General features: G+C 41.7%; 1 protein-coding gene across 2 annotated transcripts in view; it reads right to left on the bottom strand.

The window, feature by feature from the left end:
* The window catches only part of CORIN (corin, serine peptidase), a 245,929-nt gene that overhangs the window by 79,926 nt on the left and 145,321 nt on the right, over nt 1–20,682 (bottom strand). For both annotated transcript variants that reach the window (XM_008062553.1, XM_008062554.1), the window contains 3 exons: nt 19,162–19,275; nt 6,978–7,085; nt 2,538–2,648 (listed from right to left, as the gene is read on the bottom strand). In XM_008062553.1, the coding sequence (XP_008060744.1) occupies nt 2,538–2,648; nt 6,978–7,085; nt 19,162–19,275 (333 nt within the window). The remainder of the gene's footprint in view (nt 1–2,537; nt 2,649–6,977; nt 7,086–19,161; nt 19,276–20,682) is intronic.

Genomic DNA, 20,682 nt, shown 5'->3' with positions numbered 1-20,682 from the left:
TTCTTTCTAAAATGTTCCCTGCCTTATTAGACAGCACTTACTAAAAATTAACTCTTTCTTGAGAGCCGTGTGATTGTTTTTAATGAGGGCAGTAGTGATTCTACTAGGAATAAAAACTGCAATTCATAAAGGGCTTAGTACATGGCAAGTGCTGTGCTTGGTACATTGTGTATATAATCTCAAGTTCTCAGAAAAGTCTTGCAAAGTAGATGGGATTACCCTCATTGAACAGATGAGGAAACTGAAGTTGAGAGCATTTAGTGCCTGTCTCAAAGTCATATGGTTATTACAAGGCAGGGCCAGAAAGTGAAGGCAAGCTTTTCTTACTCCAAGCCCAAATACCTCAGTCTACATCTACCTGACCTAATGAGCCAATAAAATAATATATGTGGACCGGGCATGGTGGCTCATGCCTGTAATCCCAGCACTTTGGAAGACTGAGGAGGAAGGCTCACTTGAGGCCAGGAGTTTGAGGTAAGCCTGAGCAACATAATGAGACCTTGTCTCTACAATAAATAAACAAATGAATAAGTAGCCAGGTGTGGTGGCACATGCCTGTAGTTCCAGTTACTCAAGAGGCTAAGGCAGGAGGATTGCTTGAACCCAGGAGTTCAAAGGTACACCGTGAGCTATGATTTTGCCACTGCACTCCAGCCTGGCTGACAGATCAAGATCCTATCTATAATAAGAATAATAATAGTAGTAATAATACTACGTGGGAAAAGGCTCACATGGCACCTAACACACAATACACTTCATTTTAGGACTTGTTTATGGCATCTGATATTTGAAAGGGGTGCCTAGTATCCATCAACCTTCTGATTCCCACAGGTTTTCCATGTTCCGCACCTATGGTCTTTGAGAGCATCAGAACCCATGTTTCACATGACCTCAGTCCTACTGAGTTACTATCTAACATTAAGACCTCCATTCTTGAATTGAAGCTAGACACCCAAAGCGATAGACCTGAGTGTCACATCCTTGCTTCCCCAAGATCTATGGAGATATAGTCCTTTGTGTCCCATCGTGTCTACTAAGCAGGAATTTGGGTGACATTCCACTTCAAATCCACATAGGGAAGGGGAGACACTGTGACTTTTTATAGGACTTTACTTATGTCAAAATAGAAACTGTGTCAGCCACATTTCTATGTTTGTCTCAAATTATAAGCCGATTAAAGATTTAATCTCATAAAAATCTGCTTTTTCTGCTTTTATTAGGCAGAAAAAGACAAAATAAAAAGTTTAAATCGGTCGGGCTCGGTGGCTCAGCCTGTAATCCCACGCTTTGGGAGGCCGAGGTGAGTGAATTGCCCAAGTCCACAGGTTCGAGACCCACCTGGGCAACTTGGTGAGACCTCATCGCTACAATTAATTAAAAAAATCAGCTGGGTGTGGTAGCGCCCACCTGTATTTCCAGCTACTTGGAAGGTTGAGGCAGAAGGATCGCCGGAGCCTAGCAGGTAGAGGCTGTGGTGACCAGGAGTGTGCCACTGCACTCCAGCCTGGAGTCTGGAGTCTCCAGAGTGAGACTTCAACTCAAAAAAAAAAAAAGTTTAAGTCACAAGCTGGGTGTGGTGGCTCGAGCTTGTAATCCCAGTACTTTGAGAGGTTGAGGCAGGAAGATTGCCTGAGCCCAGAAGTTTGGGTAACCTCGTGAGATCCCATCTCTACAAAAAAAAAAAAAAAAAAAAAAAGAGGCATGGTGGCATGTGCCTGTAGTCCCAGCTACTTGCCTATGCCCAAGAATTTGAGACTGCCATGAGTAGCGATCATGAAACTGTGTTCCAGCCTGGGAAACAGAGTAAGATCCTGACTCAAAAAACAAAAAACAAACAAAAAAACCCCCACAAGTTTAATTTCTTCAAATATGCATAAAAATACATAACATCAACTTTTTTAAGTCAATTGGACTTTCTTTTAACACATACCTGGTTCTATTCTAACATCTGTATTATCCCCTACTGTGTAGAGTGGACTTTCCAAGGGGGAAAGAGACTTAATAATTGTCTATATTGTTATTCGCTATTAAACAACCACCTGAAGATTTGCTTTCACCCAGAAACACAAGAGACTACATAGCTGGATTGTTATCACACTCTCTCTGTGTAGCTGTGTGAACACAAAGGGCTCCTTCCTCTCTGGAGATGGCCTCAACAAACACAGCTGGAAACTCCTGCAGAATGCTTGGCTGCTCATCTAGCGTTTGTAGAAGAAGGGTCCCCAGTTCAGCTAAGAGCATCACCTTTGACAACGTCCCAGAAGCATGAGGAGATGTAGGGAGCAAGAAGAGAAAACACAGTTGTGTGTTCTGCTTGTCCAACCAGTCAAGTTCAACTTGGAGTTGTGGGGAGGAAGGTATGGAAGCCAGAATCCCGTGGGGCTGGGGTCATCACATGCTGGATGTCTTGACAGGCCCAACCCCCATGTAAGAACCCTGTCCTTGACTACGGATCCAATGGTGAACCTTGAGGGCAGCCTTGATACCACATGGGCAAGATGGAGAGACCCACAGCACACACGTCCTGGGGTACTCACAGCAGTTGGCCTCGTCGGACTTGTCCACACAGTCGTGGTCACCGTCACACACCCACTCCATGGCGATGCAGCGCCCATCCCCACAGCGGTGCTCCCTCGTGGGGTTGCAATCTGGGGGTGGGGGATGAGCAAAGACTCATGGGGGCCCAGAAAAGCAGCAGGCAGCATAGACTGTGTGGTCAGAGCTCCCATGGGAGACGGGCTGTTCTGACCATTCCAGTACCTTCAGGAAGGTTTCCATGCTGGGTCTGGCACAATTAAAATGCCACCCCCTCCCCTTACAGTGCTCACACCTGTAATCCCAGCACATTGGGAGGCCGAGGCATAGGGATTGCCTGAGCCTAGCAGTTTGAGACTAGCCTGGGCAACTTGGCAAAGCTTCATCTCTTCAATAATCAAAAAATTAGCCAGATGTGGTGTTGTGCATCTGTGGTTCCAGCTACTTGGGAGACTGAGGCGGAAGGATCACCTGAGCCCAGAAGGTCAAGGCTTCAGTGACTGTGAGCATGCTATTGCATACCTGAGTGACAGAGTGAAACTCTGATGCAAAAATAAAATAAAATAAAAAGCCACCTCCCACTGTGCTCCATTGACCGCTGTCACTGCAGAGTGGGACACATCTGTTTTTCAGATGAATAACAGTTGCATACAGCTATGCTAGGGCTGGTAATTTACTTTTACTGTTGTCTTTTCTTTTCTTTTTTTTGTGAGTGGGGGTCTCCCTTTGTTACCCAGGTTGGAATGCAGTGGCACACCATCACAGCTACCTCAGCCCTGACCTCCTGGGCTCAGGCCGTCCTCTCATCTCTGCCTCTTGAGTAGTTGAGACTACAGGAACATGTCACCACATCTAGCTAATTTTTAAAAATTTTTTGTAGAGAAGAGAACTCCTTATGTTGCCCATGCTGGTCTCAAACTCCTGGACTCAGGCAATCCTTCTTCCTCAGCCTCCCATATATCTAGGACTGCAGGAGCACACCACCATACCCAGCTAATTTTATTGTCTTTTGTTTTCTTTTTCTTTATTTTCTTTCTTTATGGAGAATATATTATTTCTGCACTGACCCAAATACACAGAACTGTGACTAAGTTCCACAGTGGAGATCACTGTCTTGACATATTTGTGATAGCTGTCTCATGTTTCTAAGAACTAGAATTCTCACTGGTAAGTTGGGAAGGCAAGTATCTTCTTAAGTTTTCTTTCCAGTGCTAAGCTCCAGTTTTTTGTTGAACTATCTTAATATATTCCTCATATTTGAAAAAATCTGCTGGGTAAGAAATGCACGATATTTATATTATTTTCATGATTCTTTTCAGCCTGGAATTAGGCTTTGTCTCAATTTATATATTCATGAAAAAAAAAAAAGAAAAACAAAACCAGGAACTAAGTGATAAGCTTCCTCTCACAAAGTGCAGAATCTGTAAGATGCTTTGCCACGAGGGGTGATACACTCTGAACAGCCCTTTAAAGGGTGTGTGTGAATTTGTGAATGAAACATTCGATCACGGGAGAGCATCGTGAGTCTGTTAACAATGCCACTGTCATAGATGGACTTCTGGGCATCTTAAAGGCTATTTTGGCTCAGTAAAGCAAAATATGTGAAGGACACAGAATAGAGAAAAGAAGGAAAGCACAGGAGAAGGGCTACTTGGGCAGGACCCAGAAGAGCCTCCCATGCTCATCCTGCTAAAGCCAGGGAACCAGGGAGAAGCTGGTCTCAGGGAAGTCAGCCTAGGTGTGCATCAGCAGATGAATGGATGAAGACACGTGATACATGGACCTCGTGAAATACCATCCAGCCAGAAGAATCATGGTGCCTGCCATCAGATGGAGACAACAGACATCCTGACAAAACATACCTCCCAGTCTCCCACCCTCATGGTGACCAGGGAAACCATTCTTTCTCACACACTAACTATACCGGGACCCTCTCCACCAAGCTACCCAGCTCCCAAGTTACACTCACTCAGTCCTGCCCCCTACATTTCCCCAGTTACATCTCACTGGGAAAGGGAAGAGTTGGATTAAGATGATCTCTAAGGCTTCTTGCAACCGTAAATTTGATGATGTGCATAATTACAATTCCCTCTCACCCTTAGTATCAAAACCAGTCAGTCGCAGAAGATAACGTATCTGAATGTAAATTAATAAAGCTGCTATGGAGAACCGTATGGCAGTTCCTCAAAAAAGATAAAAATAGAACTACCATATGATCCAGCAACCTCCCTACTGGGCATACATGGAAAGGAAAGGAACTTAGCATATCAAAGAGATATCTGTTCTTGCATGCTCATTGCAGCATGCTGTGCACAATAGCCAAGGTATAGAATCAGTCTAGGTGTGCTTCAGCAGATGAATGAAGGCAGTGTGGTCTATGTATGCAATGGAATACTATTCAGCCATAAAAAAGGGTGGAATCTTGTCATTTGCAGCAACATGGATGAGACTGGAGGACCCTATGCTAAGTGAAAGAATTCATGCATAGAAAGATAAATACATGTTCTCACTTGGGTGCAGAAGCAGAAAAAGTAGAAGCAGAGATTAGAATAGTGGTTACTAGAGGATGGGAAGGGGGTGGGGACAGGGAGAGGTTGGTTGATGGATACAAAATTACAGCTAGACAGGAGGAATACTTTTTGTGCTCTACAGCCCTGGAGGGTGACCATAGTTAATAATGTATTGTATATTTCCAGTAGCTGAAAGACAGGATTTTTTTCTCTTTATTTTTGCTCTGTCACCCAGGCTGGAGTGCAATGATGCAAACGTAGCTCACCTCAGCCTCAAACTACTGGGTTCAAGGGACCCTCCAGCCTCAGTATCCTGAGTAGCTGAGACTGCAACTGTGCACCACCATGCTCCGCTAATTTTTAAAAATGTTTTGTAGAGACAGGGTCTCGCTATGTTACCCAGACTAGTCTAAAACTCCTGGCTTCAAATGATCCTTCCGCCTCAGTCTCCCAAAGTGCTGGGATTACAGGTGTGAGCCACCACACCTGGCCAAAGCGAGAATTTTGAATGTTCCTAGCATGAAGAAATAATAAATATTTGAAGTATTGGATATGCTAATTACCCTGTTTGATCATTATACAACGTATACATGTATTGAGCTATCATGCTGTGCTCCCATAAATATGTACAAGTACTGTGTGTCAGTTAAAAATAAAATAGCCAGGTGTGGTGGCTCAAGCCTATAATCCCAGCAGTTTGGGAGACCAAGATAAAATGACTGCCTGAGTTCAGGGGTTTGAAACCAGCTTGGGCAAGTTGGTGAGACCACGTATCTACAATAAATCCAAAAATTAGCTGGGCATGGTAGCGCACACCTGTAGTTCCAGCTCCTTGGAAGGTTGAGGTGGAAGAATCACCTGAGCCCACCAGGTCAAGGCTGCGGTGGCTATAAGCATGCCATGGCACTCCAGCCTGGGCAACAGAGCAAGACTCCAACTCAAATAAATAAATAATAAAATAAAAATAAACTTAGCAAAAAAGAAAAAAGATAACCCCCATCTATCTAGCCACCTGTAGAATGGCTTACACATGTTTACATTTTCCAATATTTTTGTGGATGCAACAAGGGGCAACTAGACGGTGCTCCTGGAAACCACCGAGCCTCTCAGCTTGCATAGGCTACTTCTGACACTCCAGACTCCCATACTTTCTTCAGGTCACACTCCTGCTGCTTCCCAAACCTTCCTTTCCACATTACCCAATGCTGAACGCCATCCCACCTCCCTCGTCTGGGAGCATCCTCATCCCAGCTTGCTCTGTGGTTCCCATGAAGACGCTCCTGTGTCACAGTCATAAGCTCCTCAACATTCCGAAACTAATCCCAAAGCCAACGAAGTCAACAAGCAAGAGGAAGTTTGCTGATTTTAATTCCCAAGACAGCATTCAGAATTGAACTTGGCACTCTCAAAGGCGGGCTCATTCTTTAAAAGATATTATCAGCATTTGTGCATAGAACAAAAGGGTCATCCTAACTCTAGGTGTAACTACCACACAAGTCGTCCCTGCAGGTTTGGGTATCTAGTAAGGAGGGGACTTGAGTGTCATGGTGCAAGAGAATCAGGCACAGACAAGACATCAATCTGCAAAGTTTTATACAAGAGCTCAGAGTCTAAATATGAGACACTGACTCGAACCAGAGAAGCAGAACACTTTTGAGGAGCAAAAAATGTATGAACATATTAACAACCTTTCCCCATCTTCCATCCCACTTTTTAATATTTTCTTAGCAGGACTGTTGATGTAAGAAGTATTATTACATTTACACGTAAGACAACCGAGGCTAGTACTGAGCAAACATCCTCCTTCTACAAAATGAGAAAACCACCATCTTGTAATGGAAGCTGCTACTCACATTAACAATTAACCACAAGTTCTGGGTTGCAAGTCTCTGTGATTTTAAATCAAAATTGTCAGGAAACCACGCTACTTACCACAGTTCTGCTCGTCACTCAGATCCCCACAGTCATCATAGCCATCACACACGAGGCTGTCATTAAGGCACTTGCCCGTGTCACAGTGAAACTGGTTCTTGCTGCAGTCTACAAACAAGAGGAGCCACCTGTGTGTCATCAGAGCTGTACAAAGTGCTGTTGTCATACCTCAACAAAAGCCTGCCATGGGGGGACACTGTAATGGTCACCTGGTCCAACCTCTGCCCCGCAGACAAGGAGATCGTGGCACAGGGAGACCCTGGGACTTGCTCAGAGTCACTTGACAAGTACTGCAGAGCCGGGATGGAGGCCCTCCAACTCCCAGGTCAAGAGCTGCTAACACTTTCTGAACATTTTTCCCTGACTCCCACTTGATGTCACCTGAAAGCTCCTTAACAATCAAAGATAGACCTTCTCGGTTACCATGGTTCCTGTTCAAATGGAATAAATGGGTTTAGCAGTGGGTGAGTTGCTCTTAACTGAAATGGTCTCTCTAAAGTGAAAGTCTAGGCTTGTCAGTGGTAAGCATAGACATAACAAAGACAATAAGTCATTTATAGAGATGTAACTGCCTTTTGTGTAAATGTGACTGCTTAAGTCAATTGAGGATTTCCTAATGTGATCCTCAAATAAACAAGAACTGTCCTAAGATTGTGAAGGCAAGATGCGACAAAGTGTTATATAATCTCAGGAAACTTATGGTCAACATGTCAATATAAACAGCATGCTGGGAAATGGTTTCTCCATTTTAATAAGATTTTAGTAAGAAGGTCCTGTAGCCAAGAGCACCAGAGCTCCTATCCTGGTTCTGCCATGTATTAGCTGTGGGATTTGAGTGTGTTTGTTCAACTCTAGGAGTCTGTAAACTGACCTATGAAATTGGGATACAATCAGCCACTTTACGGGGTTGGGAGAGGAGTTTAATGAAATAATGTATGTAAGATGTCAAGACAATTTAGTGGGAAAAGATTGTTCTTTTCCACAAACAACTTAAGGACAAGTATTTATCAAATGTGCAAACACTGAACTCCAACCTTCACCTTAAACTACATACAAAAATTAACTTTAAATGGATCATTGACTTAAACGTAACAGCGAAAATGAGGAAGCTTCTAGAAAAAAATGTAGGGGGGACAAATCTTTGTGACCTTGGGTTAGGCAAAGAATTCTTAGATGTGACACCAGCAGCACTAGCAATGAAAGGAAAAATTAATAAATGAACTTCATTAATAATTAAATCATGAATCCACTCTCAAGAACCTACCTAAGAAATTAAACATGGATTCATACATAGATTGGTATATGAATGTTCATAGCAGCATTATTCATAAGCCAAAAACTGGAAACAATCAGAGTACTCACCAACTGGTGAGTGGACAAACAGAATGTAATATAAACCAACAAAATGTAATCTAATACAAGCAATGGAATACTATCCAGTGTTGGAAGTATCGAGCTACTGATATATGTGACAGTATTGATGAACCTCAAAAATGATACACTAAATAAACTAAACCGGATACAAAGACTACATACTAGAGGACACATTTATGGAATTCTCAGAAAAATCCAATTGATAGAAACAGAAGTCAGAACTGTTGTTAGCAGAAGCTGAAGGGTTGGGATTGAGGATTGACTCCAAATGTGTGGGAGGGAAATTTGGGGGGAGACGCAAAGGTTCTAGAACTAGATTTAGTGATATTTGCACAACTTTATAAATGTACTAAAAATCAATAAACAAAATGTATGGCATGTAAATTATACCTCAACAAAACTGTAAAATGGTTTGAATTGCTATTTTTTTGTTTTGTTTTGTTTTTTTGAGTTGGAGTCTCACTCGGTCACCCAGACTGGAGTGCAGTGGCCGGTCCTGGCCACCGCAGCCTCGCCTGCTGGGCTCCGGCAATCCTTCTGCCTCAGCCTTCCGAGTAGCCAGAATTACAGGCATGCGCTACCACGCCCAGCTGATTTTTTGATTTATTGTAGAGATGAGGTCTTGCTGCCCAGGCGGATCTCAAACCCACGGCTCAGGCAATCCACTCACCTCAGCCTCCCAAAGGCACGGGGTTACAGGCTGAGCCACCGAGCCCAGCTTGAATTGCTATTTGTAAAGAGCCCTGCATTTAGTAGTGACTAGATTTCTTTCTTTCTTTCTTTTTTTTTTTTTTTTTTTAGTTGGAGTCACTCTGTCACCCAGGCTGGAGTGCAGTCACATGCTCACAGCCACCCCAACATCGACCCGCAGGGCTCAGGTGATCCTTCCACCTCAGTCTTCCAAGTAACCAGAAATACAGACACGTGCTACCACACCCAGCTAATTTTTTGGTTTATGGTAGAGATGAGGTCTAGTCTGTGCTTGAACCTGTGGGCTCAGGCAATCCCCTCACCTTGTAGATTTCTTAAATATATCATCTTTTCACTAATTTAAAGTAAATTAAATTCAAAAAAGTCTTTGTGACCTTGGGTTAGGCAAAGAATTTTTAGATAACACCAAAAGGACAAGCAATGAAAGAAAAAAATGAATAAATGAATTTCATTAAAGTTAAAGATATTTGTGATTCAAAAGACAGGATTAAGAAAGCAAAAACACAAGTCATATATTGGAAAAGATATCTGCTAGTCATATATGTGACAAAAGACATATCCAGGGTATGTACAGAATTCTACACTCAACAACAAGACAACACACAATGGGCAAATGACTTGAAAAGGAAGTCTTCTGGCCGGGCTCGGTGGCTCAGCCTGTAATCCCGCGCCTTTGGGAGGCTGAGGTGAGTGGATTGCCTGAGCCCGCGGGTTCGAGACCCGCCTGGGCAGCGAGACCTCATCTCTACAATAAATAAAAAAATTAGCCAGGCATGGTAGCACATGCCTGTAATTCCGGCTACTTGGAAGGCTGAGGCAGAAGGATTGCCGGAGCCCAGCAGGTCGAGGCTGCGGTGGCCGGGAGCGGCCACTGCACTCCAGTCTGGGCGACAGAGTGAGACTCCAACTCAAAAAAAAAAAAAAAAAAAAAAAAGAAAAGGAAGTCTTCATGAAAGACGTACATATTCATGAAAAGATTTAAGCTGGAGAAGGATTATGGAAGATGTGCAGAATTTCAACAGAGTGACGTCAGGAAAAGCTTACTGTATTTCAAACAGCAAGAATGGAGGAAAGAGGCAAGAAAGGGGGACACATTTGAAGACTAGTCCACTTGCCTGCTGAGGACCAGGAACCCAGTGGTCAGTGGTTCTGTCCCCTGAACCCCAGCTGACTGTCCCTCCACAGGCAGATGCCTGCATTTCATACCACCCCCGGTGGACACCACTTCATTATAAATATCCCACACTGGACAAAAATTCACTATCAGAAGTCTTTGGCATTGATCACTTAAACTGTCAACTACACTGGAATAATGCACTTATGTATGTATTATGAATCACGTATCATCATGTATCATGAATCACAATTTTTTTCCAGGAAAAAAAAGCATTCTTCTTAAAAAAAAAAAAAAAACCTTCTTAAAAACATCTAGAATCACACCATTTTAGGAGTGGAATGAGCCTGAAAGGACATCTGTACAGCATTTTCACTAAGAAACGGTGTAGAAAATGTGTCCAGACACAAACACACGCATGAACACACATATTCACACTTATATACATGCAAGAGCATAGTCAGTACTTGTTATGCTTTACTTCCCCAGCCTGAATAATTTTCACATGAGGACAACTGTCATAAGGAAACAGCTGTCAGCTTGACAGCATCACTTTCTCCCATTCTGCAGAGGGTGCTGTCTCCCTCCCCGCCCTGCACCCCACTGCTGAGGTGGAAGAGGCGAGCTATGGGTTCTACTGCCTACTGGGCAGATCTGGGGGATTTGTGCCCCAAGATATACACATCTTCTTGCACAATTTTTTTTTAAAAAGATCTTTGTGATTTTTGTTTTTCTTAAACGTAAATTACACTTTGGGAAAGTTTTGAATTCAGAAACACAAGTTGAATTCCATTACTTCTATAAATTGCTTGCTTTTAAAAAAGGTCAAGAGGCCAGGTTGCCCACCAGTCCATGTGTTGTTCTGGCACTTTCCCCAGGAGGAAAATGTGTACATGACTACAGGAGATGGTTGGATGGTAGTTATGTATCTTTGCTCTTCCTGCCTTATGTCCCAATCTGGTTTTAAAAACTTTTGTACTAATGGTTTTTCTTCTTTGAAAAACTTGCCCATGGCAGGTCTTTCTGCCACGAATCTTTCTTCCTCCTTTATCTTTCTTTTCTTGCTAATAAACTTTGTTTGAAAACTTGGAAAAAAACAAAAAACTTCTGTACTAATGAATGGTGGTATACAGTGTGGGATAGTGTCATAACCAATTTGATGATTTATTAACCACAAAATAACAATAAATCTCTAGCTTCAAAAAAAATGCTAGAATCAACAATAATCAAGGAAGGGTTCTCAGTTTGACCATCAGTGCAAAAAGTACATGCACGCATTCCCCTAGGGGAGAGGGGCAGAGTGGTTTAGCAGATTTCAAACCACATGAGTTGATTTCTTTGTAAGCAGGACACACACTTTTTCTGATGGTGGGACTGCTAGGTGACCAAATACCCCTTTCAGAACCTGATTAACACCAAATACTTCCAAAGGTTTGTGTCCTCTGTGAAGCCCATTCTGAATCCCTGGTCATTTATACTGAAACACTTCATTGGAGATATTTTAAAATTGATGTCATCACTTACTAAATTATATCATAATTGGGAAGATTAGGATATTTTTTTAAAAGTCTTATTAACCACACAGGTGCAGATTCAACCTTTTGCTGTTGTGACTTGTTTGGTGAGAAGCCATTTTCAGAAGCTTGACAAAAAATCAGCAGCATTTGGGAAACAATTTGTTACTTCCCCAAGGTCTGTGTGATTAGCAAACACACAAAACCTTAACCAAAGGCACTGCATGGCCAGAAATACGTAGCAAATAGCAAAGATCAGTGTCTCCTTTTATTGGAATACATGTTTATTTGATCTGGAAAGAGATGCTGTCAGCATGATTTGGGGCCAATGAATCAAAAAATGTTAAAAACTGCTTTTTAATAGTTGCAATTTTCTTGCTCAATAACAAACATAATTTTCCATGACCTAAGGTAGATGTTTTTCTAAATACAACTTTTTTTTTTCTTAAGGAGCACTTGATACAAAATGTTTCTTCAGAAGTTTCTTGCACATTAATATTTATTTTGATTTGTTATTTCATATGCACATTATTAACTTTTCTCCCTCAAAATTATCATTAAATTAAAACAGAAAACTAAGAAACAGAAAGCCTTTTTGATCAAGGGCTTAGTTCAATTTGTTTGGTCTCCATGACACTATAAACATAAGTGTGTTGCCTCAACTTAGAATGCAAGTATAGATACTCAGTTTTCACCCATGGAATGTTAAGGATGGAAAAGACCAAAGATTATTTCATCCAGCCCTCTCCTTGTGAGATGACCAGAGGGGCTGCATGGCCTGCCCACAGTTTCCCAGCTTATTAACAGCAGAGCCGTGAGGACAAACCAGGCTTTTTGGCCGGGCATGGTGGCTCAAGCCTGTGATCCCAGCACTTTGGAAGGTCAAGGCAGGAGGATTGTTTGAGCCTAGGAGTTTGAGACCAGCAGGGCAACATTGCAAGACCTTGTCTCTATCAAAAAAAAAAAAAAAGCAAGGTGTGTGTGGTGGTGTGTGCCTGTAGTCCCAGCTACTAGGGAGGCTGATGCAGGAGGATCCCTGGAATCAGAGGCTGCTGTGAGCCATGATCAAGCCACTGTACTTCAGCCTGACAACAGAGTGAGACCTGGAAGGAAGGAAGGAAGGAAGGAAGGAAGGAAGGAAGGAAGGAAGGAAGGAAGGAAGGAAGGAAGGAAGGAAGGAAAGAGACCAGGCTTCTTAACTGTGGGTTCTTTCTACTGTTGGCTTCTGCCTCCAGAGGGTTTCTCAGCTGCAATCCTACTGGCCTCTGGGACCGGGTAATTCTTGGTTGCACTAAAGGATGTTAAGCAGCATCCCTGGCCTCCACCCACAAGATGCCAGCAGTGCCTCCCCCGGACCCCACAGTTGCAGCAATAAAAAAATGTCTCCATACATGGCAAACTGTCACCCAGAGACTGGAAAACCACTGATTTAGAGTCTACGCACATCACCTGGAGTCCAAAGCCTGGCCAACCTCATCTTCTCCATCCACTTTCTCTACACATCCTGAGTCTAAGCAATCCGACTCTACTGTGAGCACACTCACTGCCACCAGCTTTCTTGTTGACCAATTGTGTTTGGTTTTGTTACAACCCTCGTGTTCTATTGTTCTAAAATACCACGAGTAATGGCTTCTCCGCTTATATGTTATTTCCTGAATTAGACTAAAAGCATCACGAAGAAAGAAACCATATCTCATATCTTTCTAGTTATTAGGTATCTAGGACAAACTTTACACACAGCAGGAACTCGAGAATATTTAACTTGATGGATTCAGTATATCACCAGATTGCCATATACAAAATGTAAATTCTGCAAACGTTTAAAGCTTCTTTCTTTCGTGTAGGATAAGATCTTTTTATTTCTGTTATTTTAATGAAAATCTTTTTTTTCTGGCACTTATTTGCGTCCCTAAAAATATTATGGTAAATATGGCCATTTTTTATAACTTGGAAGTGTCATTTGGGGCATCAATTTTATTTTGTGGTGCTTTCAAAATTGCTGTGTATGTGTTGGTATTTCTGTTGCCCCCACCACGTACCAGCTGAACTTTATCAGTTGTTCCCAGGACTTCTCATGGTCATCCTCTGCACCCTAGAATAGAGCGGTACTGAGTAGGGTTATAGGGAAAATAAGACAGTGACACCAGTCACAACACCACAATCACAACCACAGATCCGAATGCTCTTTGAGAGTTACTGCATGCCAGACATTGGTCTACATGCTATCTAGTCAATGATTCATTATTCTAAACATTTCTAGGTGGTCACTGTTATTGTTTCCATTTTACTGATGAAGAAACTGAGGCACAGAGAGGATGAGTCATCAGCCCAAGTTACCAGAGGCAGGAATGGAAAAGATAGGAACCCCCAAGCAGCCTGGCTCACAAATGGATAGTAATTCCTGCTGCACTGTATTGCACTCACTATAATTAGATAACCACCAGCCTTGAAAATAAGTCAGCCAATTTTATTCAAAATTCAGATGATTTATGAAAGTGTTTGATGGTAGCTTTATGGGATATAAAACATGTGAACTTTGTAGCAGCTCTTTTTCCTGTGACAACCATTTTCCTAGGGGTTTTGTTTTTATATGTATTCATTTACTAGGTAACTGCTGTGTGCAGACACTATTCTAAAAGCTTGTTATAGACTCAGAAGATTATAGAATGTTAGCAGAGACACCAAACATCTTCTAGTCCAGTGGTTTCAAATCTGACTGCAAGTTGGAATTACCTGGAGAACTTTGTAGAAGTACTTGCCTGGGGCCCACCTCCAGACCAACTGAGTCAGAATCCCTGCAGGTGAAGATTCCAGGGGAAGCCAATGTCCAGCTAGCTTTGATGATGGGGGAAGCCAGGGTTCGAAGTGTGGCCCTATTTCCCCTACAACCCCACTCAGCATCGCTCTTTTCTAGGGTGTAGAGGATGACCATGAGAAGTCCTAGGGACAGCTGATAAAGTTCAGTTGGTTCGTGGTGGTGGCAACAGAAATACCAACACATACACAGCAATTTTGAAAGCACCACAAAAGAAAATTGATACCCCAAATGACGCCTCCAAGTTATCAAAAATGGCCATATTTACTATAATATTTTTAGTATGATAGGGATGCACATAAGTGCCAGAAAGAAAGATTTTCATTAAATAACAGGCGCAGAGCTAGGAATTTTTTAAGTTTTCCTAATTTTCAAAAAGGTCTCTACTACACAGCTAAAATTGTTTCAAGTGGTTGGAAATCATTTCATTCAACAAATACTTAGGAAGAGGCTGAAAAATGAGACAAAACAAGATAGAGAAGAGAGGTAGGGAGTAGTCACAAACACCTCGAGTGCTGTTGCAACAGGCAATTGCCCCTGAAAGTGACAGAACAAAGATAGACAAAACATTTTCCTGTAGCAGGAGTGGTCAGAATATAATCACTCACCATATCTGAACTTCCAGGGACAGGGATGAGTCAAAGGCAGTACGGTGGAGGGAAAACAGCATTCAATTTGGAGCCGTTAAGACTGAGTTAAATCCAGCTCTTTGCATCACCGTCAAGAGTGTTCATTGCCCTAAGCCTTGGCTCTGCACAAAGGGGACTAGGGGATGCCTCCTGTGCTGACAACAGAATCAAAGCACGCAGGTTGTTTTCTGAGTGATTAATGATGTCATCCTGACTGGAATTAGGTGTATCTCAACACCAGATGCTGGAGAGGATGCAGGGCAAAGGGGACACTTCTATACTGTTGGTGGGAGTGTAAACTAGTACAACCTCTGTGGAAAACAATTTGGTGATTCTTAAACGATCTAAAAATCGATCTTCCAGATGACCCTGCAATCCCCCTTCTGGGAATACACCCAGATGAACTCAAATCACTCTATGAAAAAGATACCTGTACATACATGTTTATTGCAGCATTATTCACAATAGCAAAAACATGGAACCAACCATCCTGCTCACTGAAAAAAGACAGAATTTTTTAAAATGTGGTACATATACATGATGGAATATTACGTAGCCACAAAGAAGGACAAAATTATGAACTTCGCAGCAACTTAGATGAACTTAAAGTCTATCATACTCAGTGATCTATCACAGAAACAGAGAACTGAGTACTATATGTTCTCACTCATAAACGGACCTTGAACAATTATCATACTACTGTAAGAAAGGGATTGGCAACTGCCAGGGGAAGGAGGGAGGGCACACCTCATCAACAAGAGTACCTGCATAGTGACCATTTGTATACCTAACCCGGAATTGTACCCACTTCTTTAAAATAAAAAAAAAACAAAGCACACAGGTAAATATGGCCAGCACAGGAGAGTCAGGAATTCACAAATAATAGTGCCCTCCCTTTCTTCCTTTGAACAGGGCTAAAAAGGAAATGAACAACTTAATTAACTATGCAAACTACCTCATCTGACCTGTTTTATAAAAGCAGATAAGTACTTAGCTAGAGACTGTTTTTGCATCTAGTCTACAGTAGTCTGCTCTCCTCTGGCAGTCCTCCTCCTTGTCTACCCACTATGACGTTAGGAACCAGAGCATTTTCCTCTTTCCTTCATTGGGAATGCTCAGAACTCCCTCTTTGCCTCATGAGTGTCTGCGGGCTGCGTCCACGCTCTGATGTGCATTCAAGCCCTGATTCCGATGTATACCCTTCCCTCATCACAGATGGTGGTCACATGAGTGTGGCAGCTCACATGAACCCTCGTGCTGAAATGCCACAAGCCCTGAATGTTCAGGCTCAAAAGCAGATGTCCTTGAACAGCTGCATACAAAGACTTTACTGTCTAACCAAGTGTCTTCATATGGAAATGTTCTAAAGGGATGTACGTTTCCTCAATGGACCAAACCAGATCATTGTCGAGGTATTTTCATATGAAAAGCCATGTCCTTGATAAACTCTTTAGCTCCTAGGACATTGCTAAATACCTTGCAGAATAGTGATACCTTCTTGGTCAATTGCTGACTGGGAAGGTCTACTCTTTCAAATTCCTTTTTTTTTTTTTTTTTTACTCATTCAATGTTTATTGAACTCCAATATATGAGGCTCTGTGGTTACAAATAGGAATAAAATGACATATGTACCCAGAAGAAAGATACAAGAAATGCACATGTTACATAAAATAATATGAAGTAAATAGTGTGTTTTACATGACTCAAATAATACCCTATATTGTTAGGGCATTTTAAAAAATATGTTGTTATGATAACGAGTTTTCTTATAAGTTGTATACATTTTTGTTTGCAGGCAAATTTTTTATTTCATTTAAGTAAGCACCAAAGGGTGGCATCATAAGGTCCTAAAAAGAGTGGTATATGTTTACCTGTTTAAAATATTGCCAACCAGTTTTTCAACATGCTTGTATCACTGTGGTTGTTTAGTTTTTGGTTTGTTTTAGATTCAAGGGTTACAAGTGAACACATATTTCATGGACATTTTATGTAGTGGTGGGAGTTGGGCTTCAGGGGACCCATTCCCCAGATAATGAACTCTATACCCAATAAGCAACTCCCTAACTCATTCCCCTGCCCCCACTTCTAGTGCCACCAGTGCCTACTTTTTCCATCTCTGTGGCCATTGAGATCCCACATCTCAGTGAGACAGACATTCTTCAAACTCAGTCTTAACACAGGCTTCAGAAAGCACTTAGCATCTAAAGTGCAATGCTCAGTACAACTGAGGAACACATGGTGAAACCAGAGCTGACTCCCCCCAGGGGGTAGAGGCACACGGGGAATTTGAATAACCCCATAACTCAGACCATCATGGGAGATAAACTAGAGATTCCACCACAAAACCCATATGTTGGATATAATTCTATTGAACCATTTTAAGTTCCCTGTTTTGCCTGTTGAGCACTGTATTTTCCGCTAAGCCCACAGCAATACTCCCCCACGTAATGATGCATCCTATAAAAGGGTTTTTCATGTAAGATCGCGTGCCATAGGTTTTTTGAAGAGAGAATTCCAAGTTGTAAAAAAACAAAGGTCTTACTGAAAACAGCACTTCCTAAACTATGTGTGACATAACTAAAGTTCCTCGGGATGCTAGATATTTGGCAAAATAAATAAATGCATGAATGAATAAAAGAGAAGATTCGCATGAGGAAATAATTTTGAGGAAATACCTAGTGAAGCAAAATGAATGTCTTCAACTGCAAGAGTTCTCTGAGTCTTATACAAACATGTATTATAATTCTCTAATAAGTTGATCTAATAGAACAAATTTCCCAAACTTATTTTTCCCCCCTCAGGCATTTTTCTAGACTAAGGTTCTATGGAACACCAGTTTGGAAAATACTAACCTAAAGTGTTCCCACAAAAGAGTGCCTTTCAAAAGTTCTGCCAAATGAGCACCCTTAACCTTCCATCCCTCCAGATGGAAGAGGAGTTGGTCTCACCTGGCAAACCAGAAGAATCTCTCAACTGAGATCTGCAGTCTCAATGATGTATAAAACCTTGGCAATTCCCAATGGGAGTAAGACACAGCCCTTCCTGCACTGACTGTGGCTGGTTATATAACAACTAAAAGCAATTAGACACAAGCGTACAGAGTTCTAATTTGAGTCCAGATCGTGCAAAGTAATTCTCAAGGCTAGCTTTCCCCCTCTGCCTGGTTCATAAGTGCAAAACAACTTGAAATATGAGTTTAAATGACTAATCAAATCAATGGGGGAGTCATTAAGGATGAATCTACAAATGGGAGAATTTAAAACAGTTAATGCCTTACCTATTTCCAGGTTTGGAGGAAGCATGAATAAACAAGAGACTTTGTGTTTACTGAGTCACGACTGTTAAGAATCATTAGGGTGAACACGTTTCCTATAAATACATCCTTTTTTTAAAAAATTGACCTTCATAGTCATCAAACTTTAAAAAAACAAAAACAAACATCCTCCCTCAAACAAAATAAACTAAAAGCCTTCTCCCCATTTAAAGACGCTTTATACAAAAACGCTCCAACCCCCATCTGTTCCAATGCAGCACCAACTATTGAGTTCCTAATACAGCGTGCCTTTGAAAGGTGTGCAAACACGCTGCTGGCCCCTCCTCCCCGGGGTGGGTGTGGAGGGGATAAACATGTCTGCTCACTTTAGAAAGACAGACCAGGTTGGCCTCGGTGACTCAGCCTATAATTCCAGCATTTTGGGAGGCCAAGGCAAGTGGATTGCCTGAGCCTATGGGTTCGAGAGCAGCCCAGGCAACTTGGCGAGATCTCGTCTCTACAATAAATCAAAAATTAGCCAGACATGGAAGGATCACCAGCGCCCAGCAGGGTGGCTGTGAGTGTGTCACTGCACTGCAGCCTGGGTGACAGAGTGAGACTCCAACTCAAATAAAAAAAGAAAGGCAGATCAAATGCAGTGTACGACGACACAGGGTGGTTGCCAGGATTTGACAATGCAGTCGTGGTTTCCAGACCCCTGAATAGAATCCCCGTCCATCCACCCCGACAAACCCCAAGCAGCCTGTCACATACTGCAGTGGGCCTCGTCACTCCAGTCATCGCAGTCATTGTAGCCATTGCACTGCAGTTTCCTGGGGATGCAGATTCCACTGGTACACAGAAAACTCTCGCCCCCTCCGCAGAGCACTAAAACAGAGGGCAGAAAGATCATGTCAGAGTAAGACTTTGGTTTCTTTTAATATTAGGAGAGATAAGCAAACAATAGGAAGCCTCTCCTTGCTAGTCAACAGATTTGTTTCCAAATTCCTTCAGCTTCATCGTCACAGTTTTTGTGGGGGTTATTCTGGAACATTAATTGTGAAATTACCTGGGAATAATACAAAAAGTGCTCATCCAAGGAGAGCAAGAGGAAATTCACCAGTGGGCTTTCAGTCCACAAGAGAGGAAGGAGCCTTGTCAATTGCACATACCCAGTGGGAGGATTCTCCTGTTAATTGAACACTGTATCAAAGTGAAGTACTATTAATTGAATACATATTATTTAAAGTCTAAAAATGTTTTCAGAGCATTGCAAAAAGTCTCTCCTAACACATTACTTTACGTAGCACAGGGAACGTTACAGTAAAAATGGTCAATTAGTGTATGCTTGGACAAATGCTTGGAAACCCCGTGCCCTGTATCTATAATACTTGTGTTTGCCTTAATGAAAATGCCAGTTAAAATGTCAGAGTCTATTTTGGCATGAGGAATGTGAAATGACATTAGCTAATAAGCTTGTCATTCCTTTATTTCCCTTAACACAATTATGTTTTGGTATTTTTGCTGTTAGTATTTTGGCGTTCTTTTTCTTCTCAAAATTCAACAAATATTTAATTGCCCCCAAATTATAGTAACAATAAATTTAAGATAAAAAACTAGAAAAATTTTTTAAAGGAAGACCATTGGTAAAAGAATAAACCAGTCCAACAAAGTGGATGTGAAGATAGACTTAAAAACGTGGTAATGTGCATCCAATGCCTTTTAAGTGTACATGACCTTGACTCAGCAACCCTATTTCTTGGACTTCATACAAAGGAAATCATTAAGGATATGTGCAAGTTTTATTTTTAAGGATATTGATATTCATGCCATCATTGTTTATAATGAGGAAACTATGAGGTAACAACCATGCAATATTAGGGGACTGGTTAAATACATGTTGAAACCTCCATAGTAAGGAATACTGTTACAACCATCAAAAAAATGTATCATAGAATATAGTGTCCTGGGACAAAGTTCAAGAGAGTTTAGATTGAAACACATAAATTGATTTTTAAAAGCATAATACAATTTGGCATGGGGAAAAGAATATTATCCCCAGCATTAGGATTAAAGGTAATTTTTATTTATTTTGTCATGTTGTACTTCATATTTTACAAGTGTTCTTATAAGATGATGTCTGATTTTTTCAGATGGAAAAAACCTCTGACTTTTTAAATGAGCTCCTATTTTAGAATAACAGTAGCTAAGTAGATCCTCCAAAAACTTCCCTCCCTCTTTCCCTCCCCCCCTCCTCCCTCCTTCTCTCCCTGCTCCATCTCTCCCTCCCTCTCT

This window comes from Carlito syrichta, unplaced genomic scaffold, assembly GCF_000164805.1.
Source record: "Carlito syrichta isolate Samal-C Ts95f unplaced genomic scaffold, Tarsius_syrichta-2.0.1 Scaffold305745, whole genome shotgun sequence".
Taxonomy (NCBI): domain Eukaryota; kingdom Metazoa; phylum Chordata; class Mammalia; order Primates; family Tarsiidae; genus Carlito; species Carlito syrichta.
The sequence above is the reverse complement of the archived record's forward strand: the minus strand, read 5'-3'. Positions and strand labels throughout refer to the sequence as shown.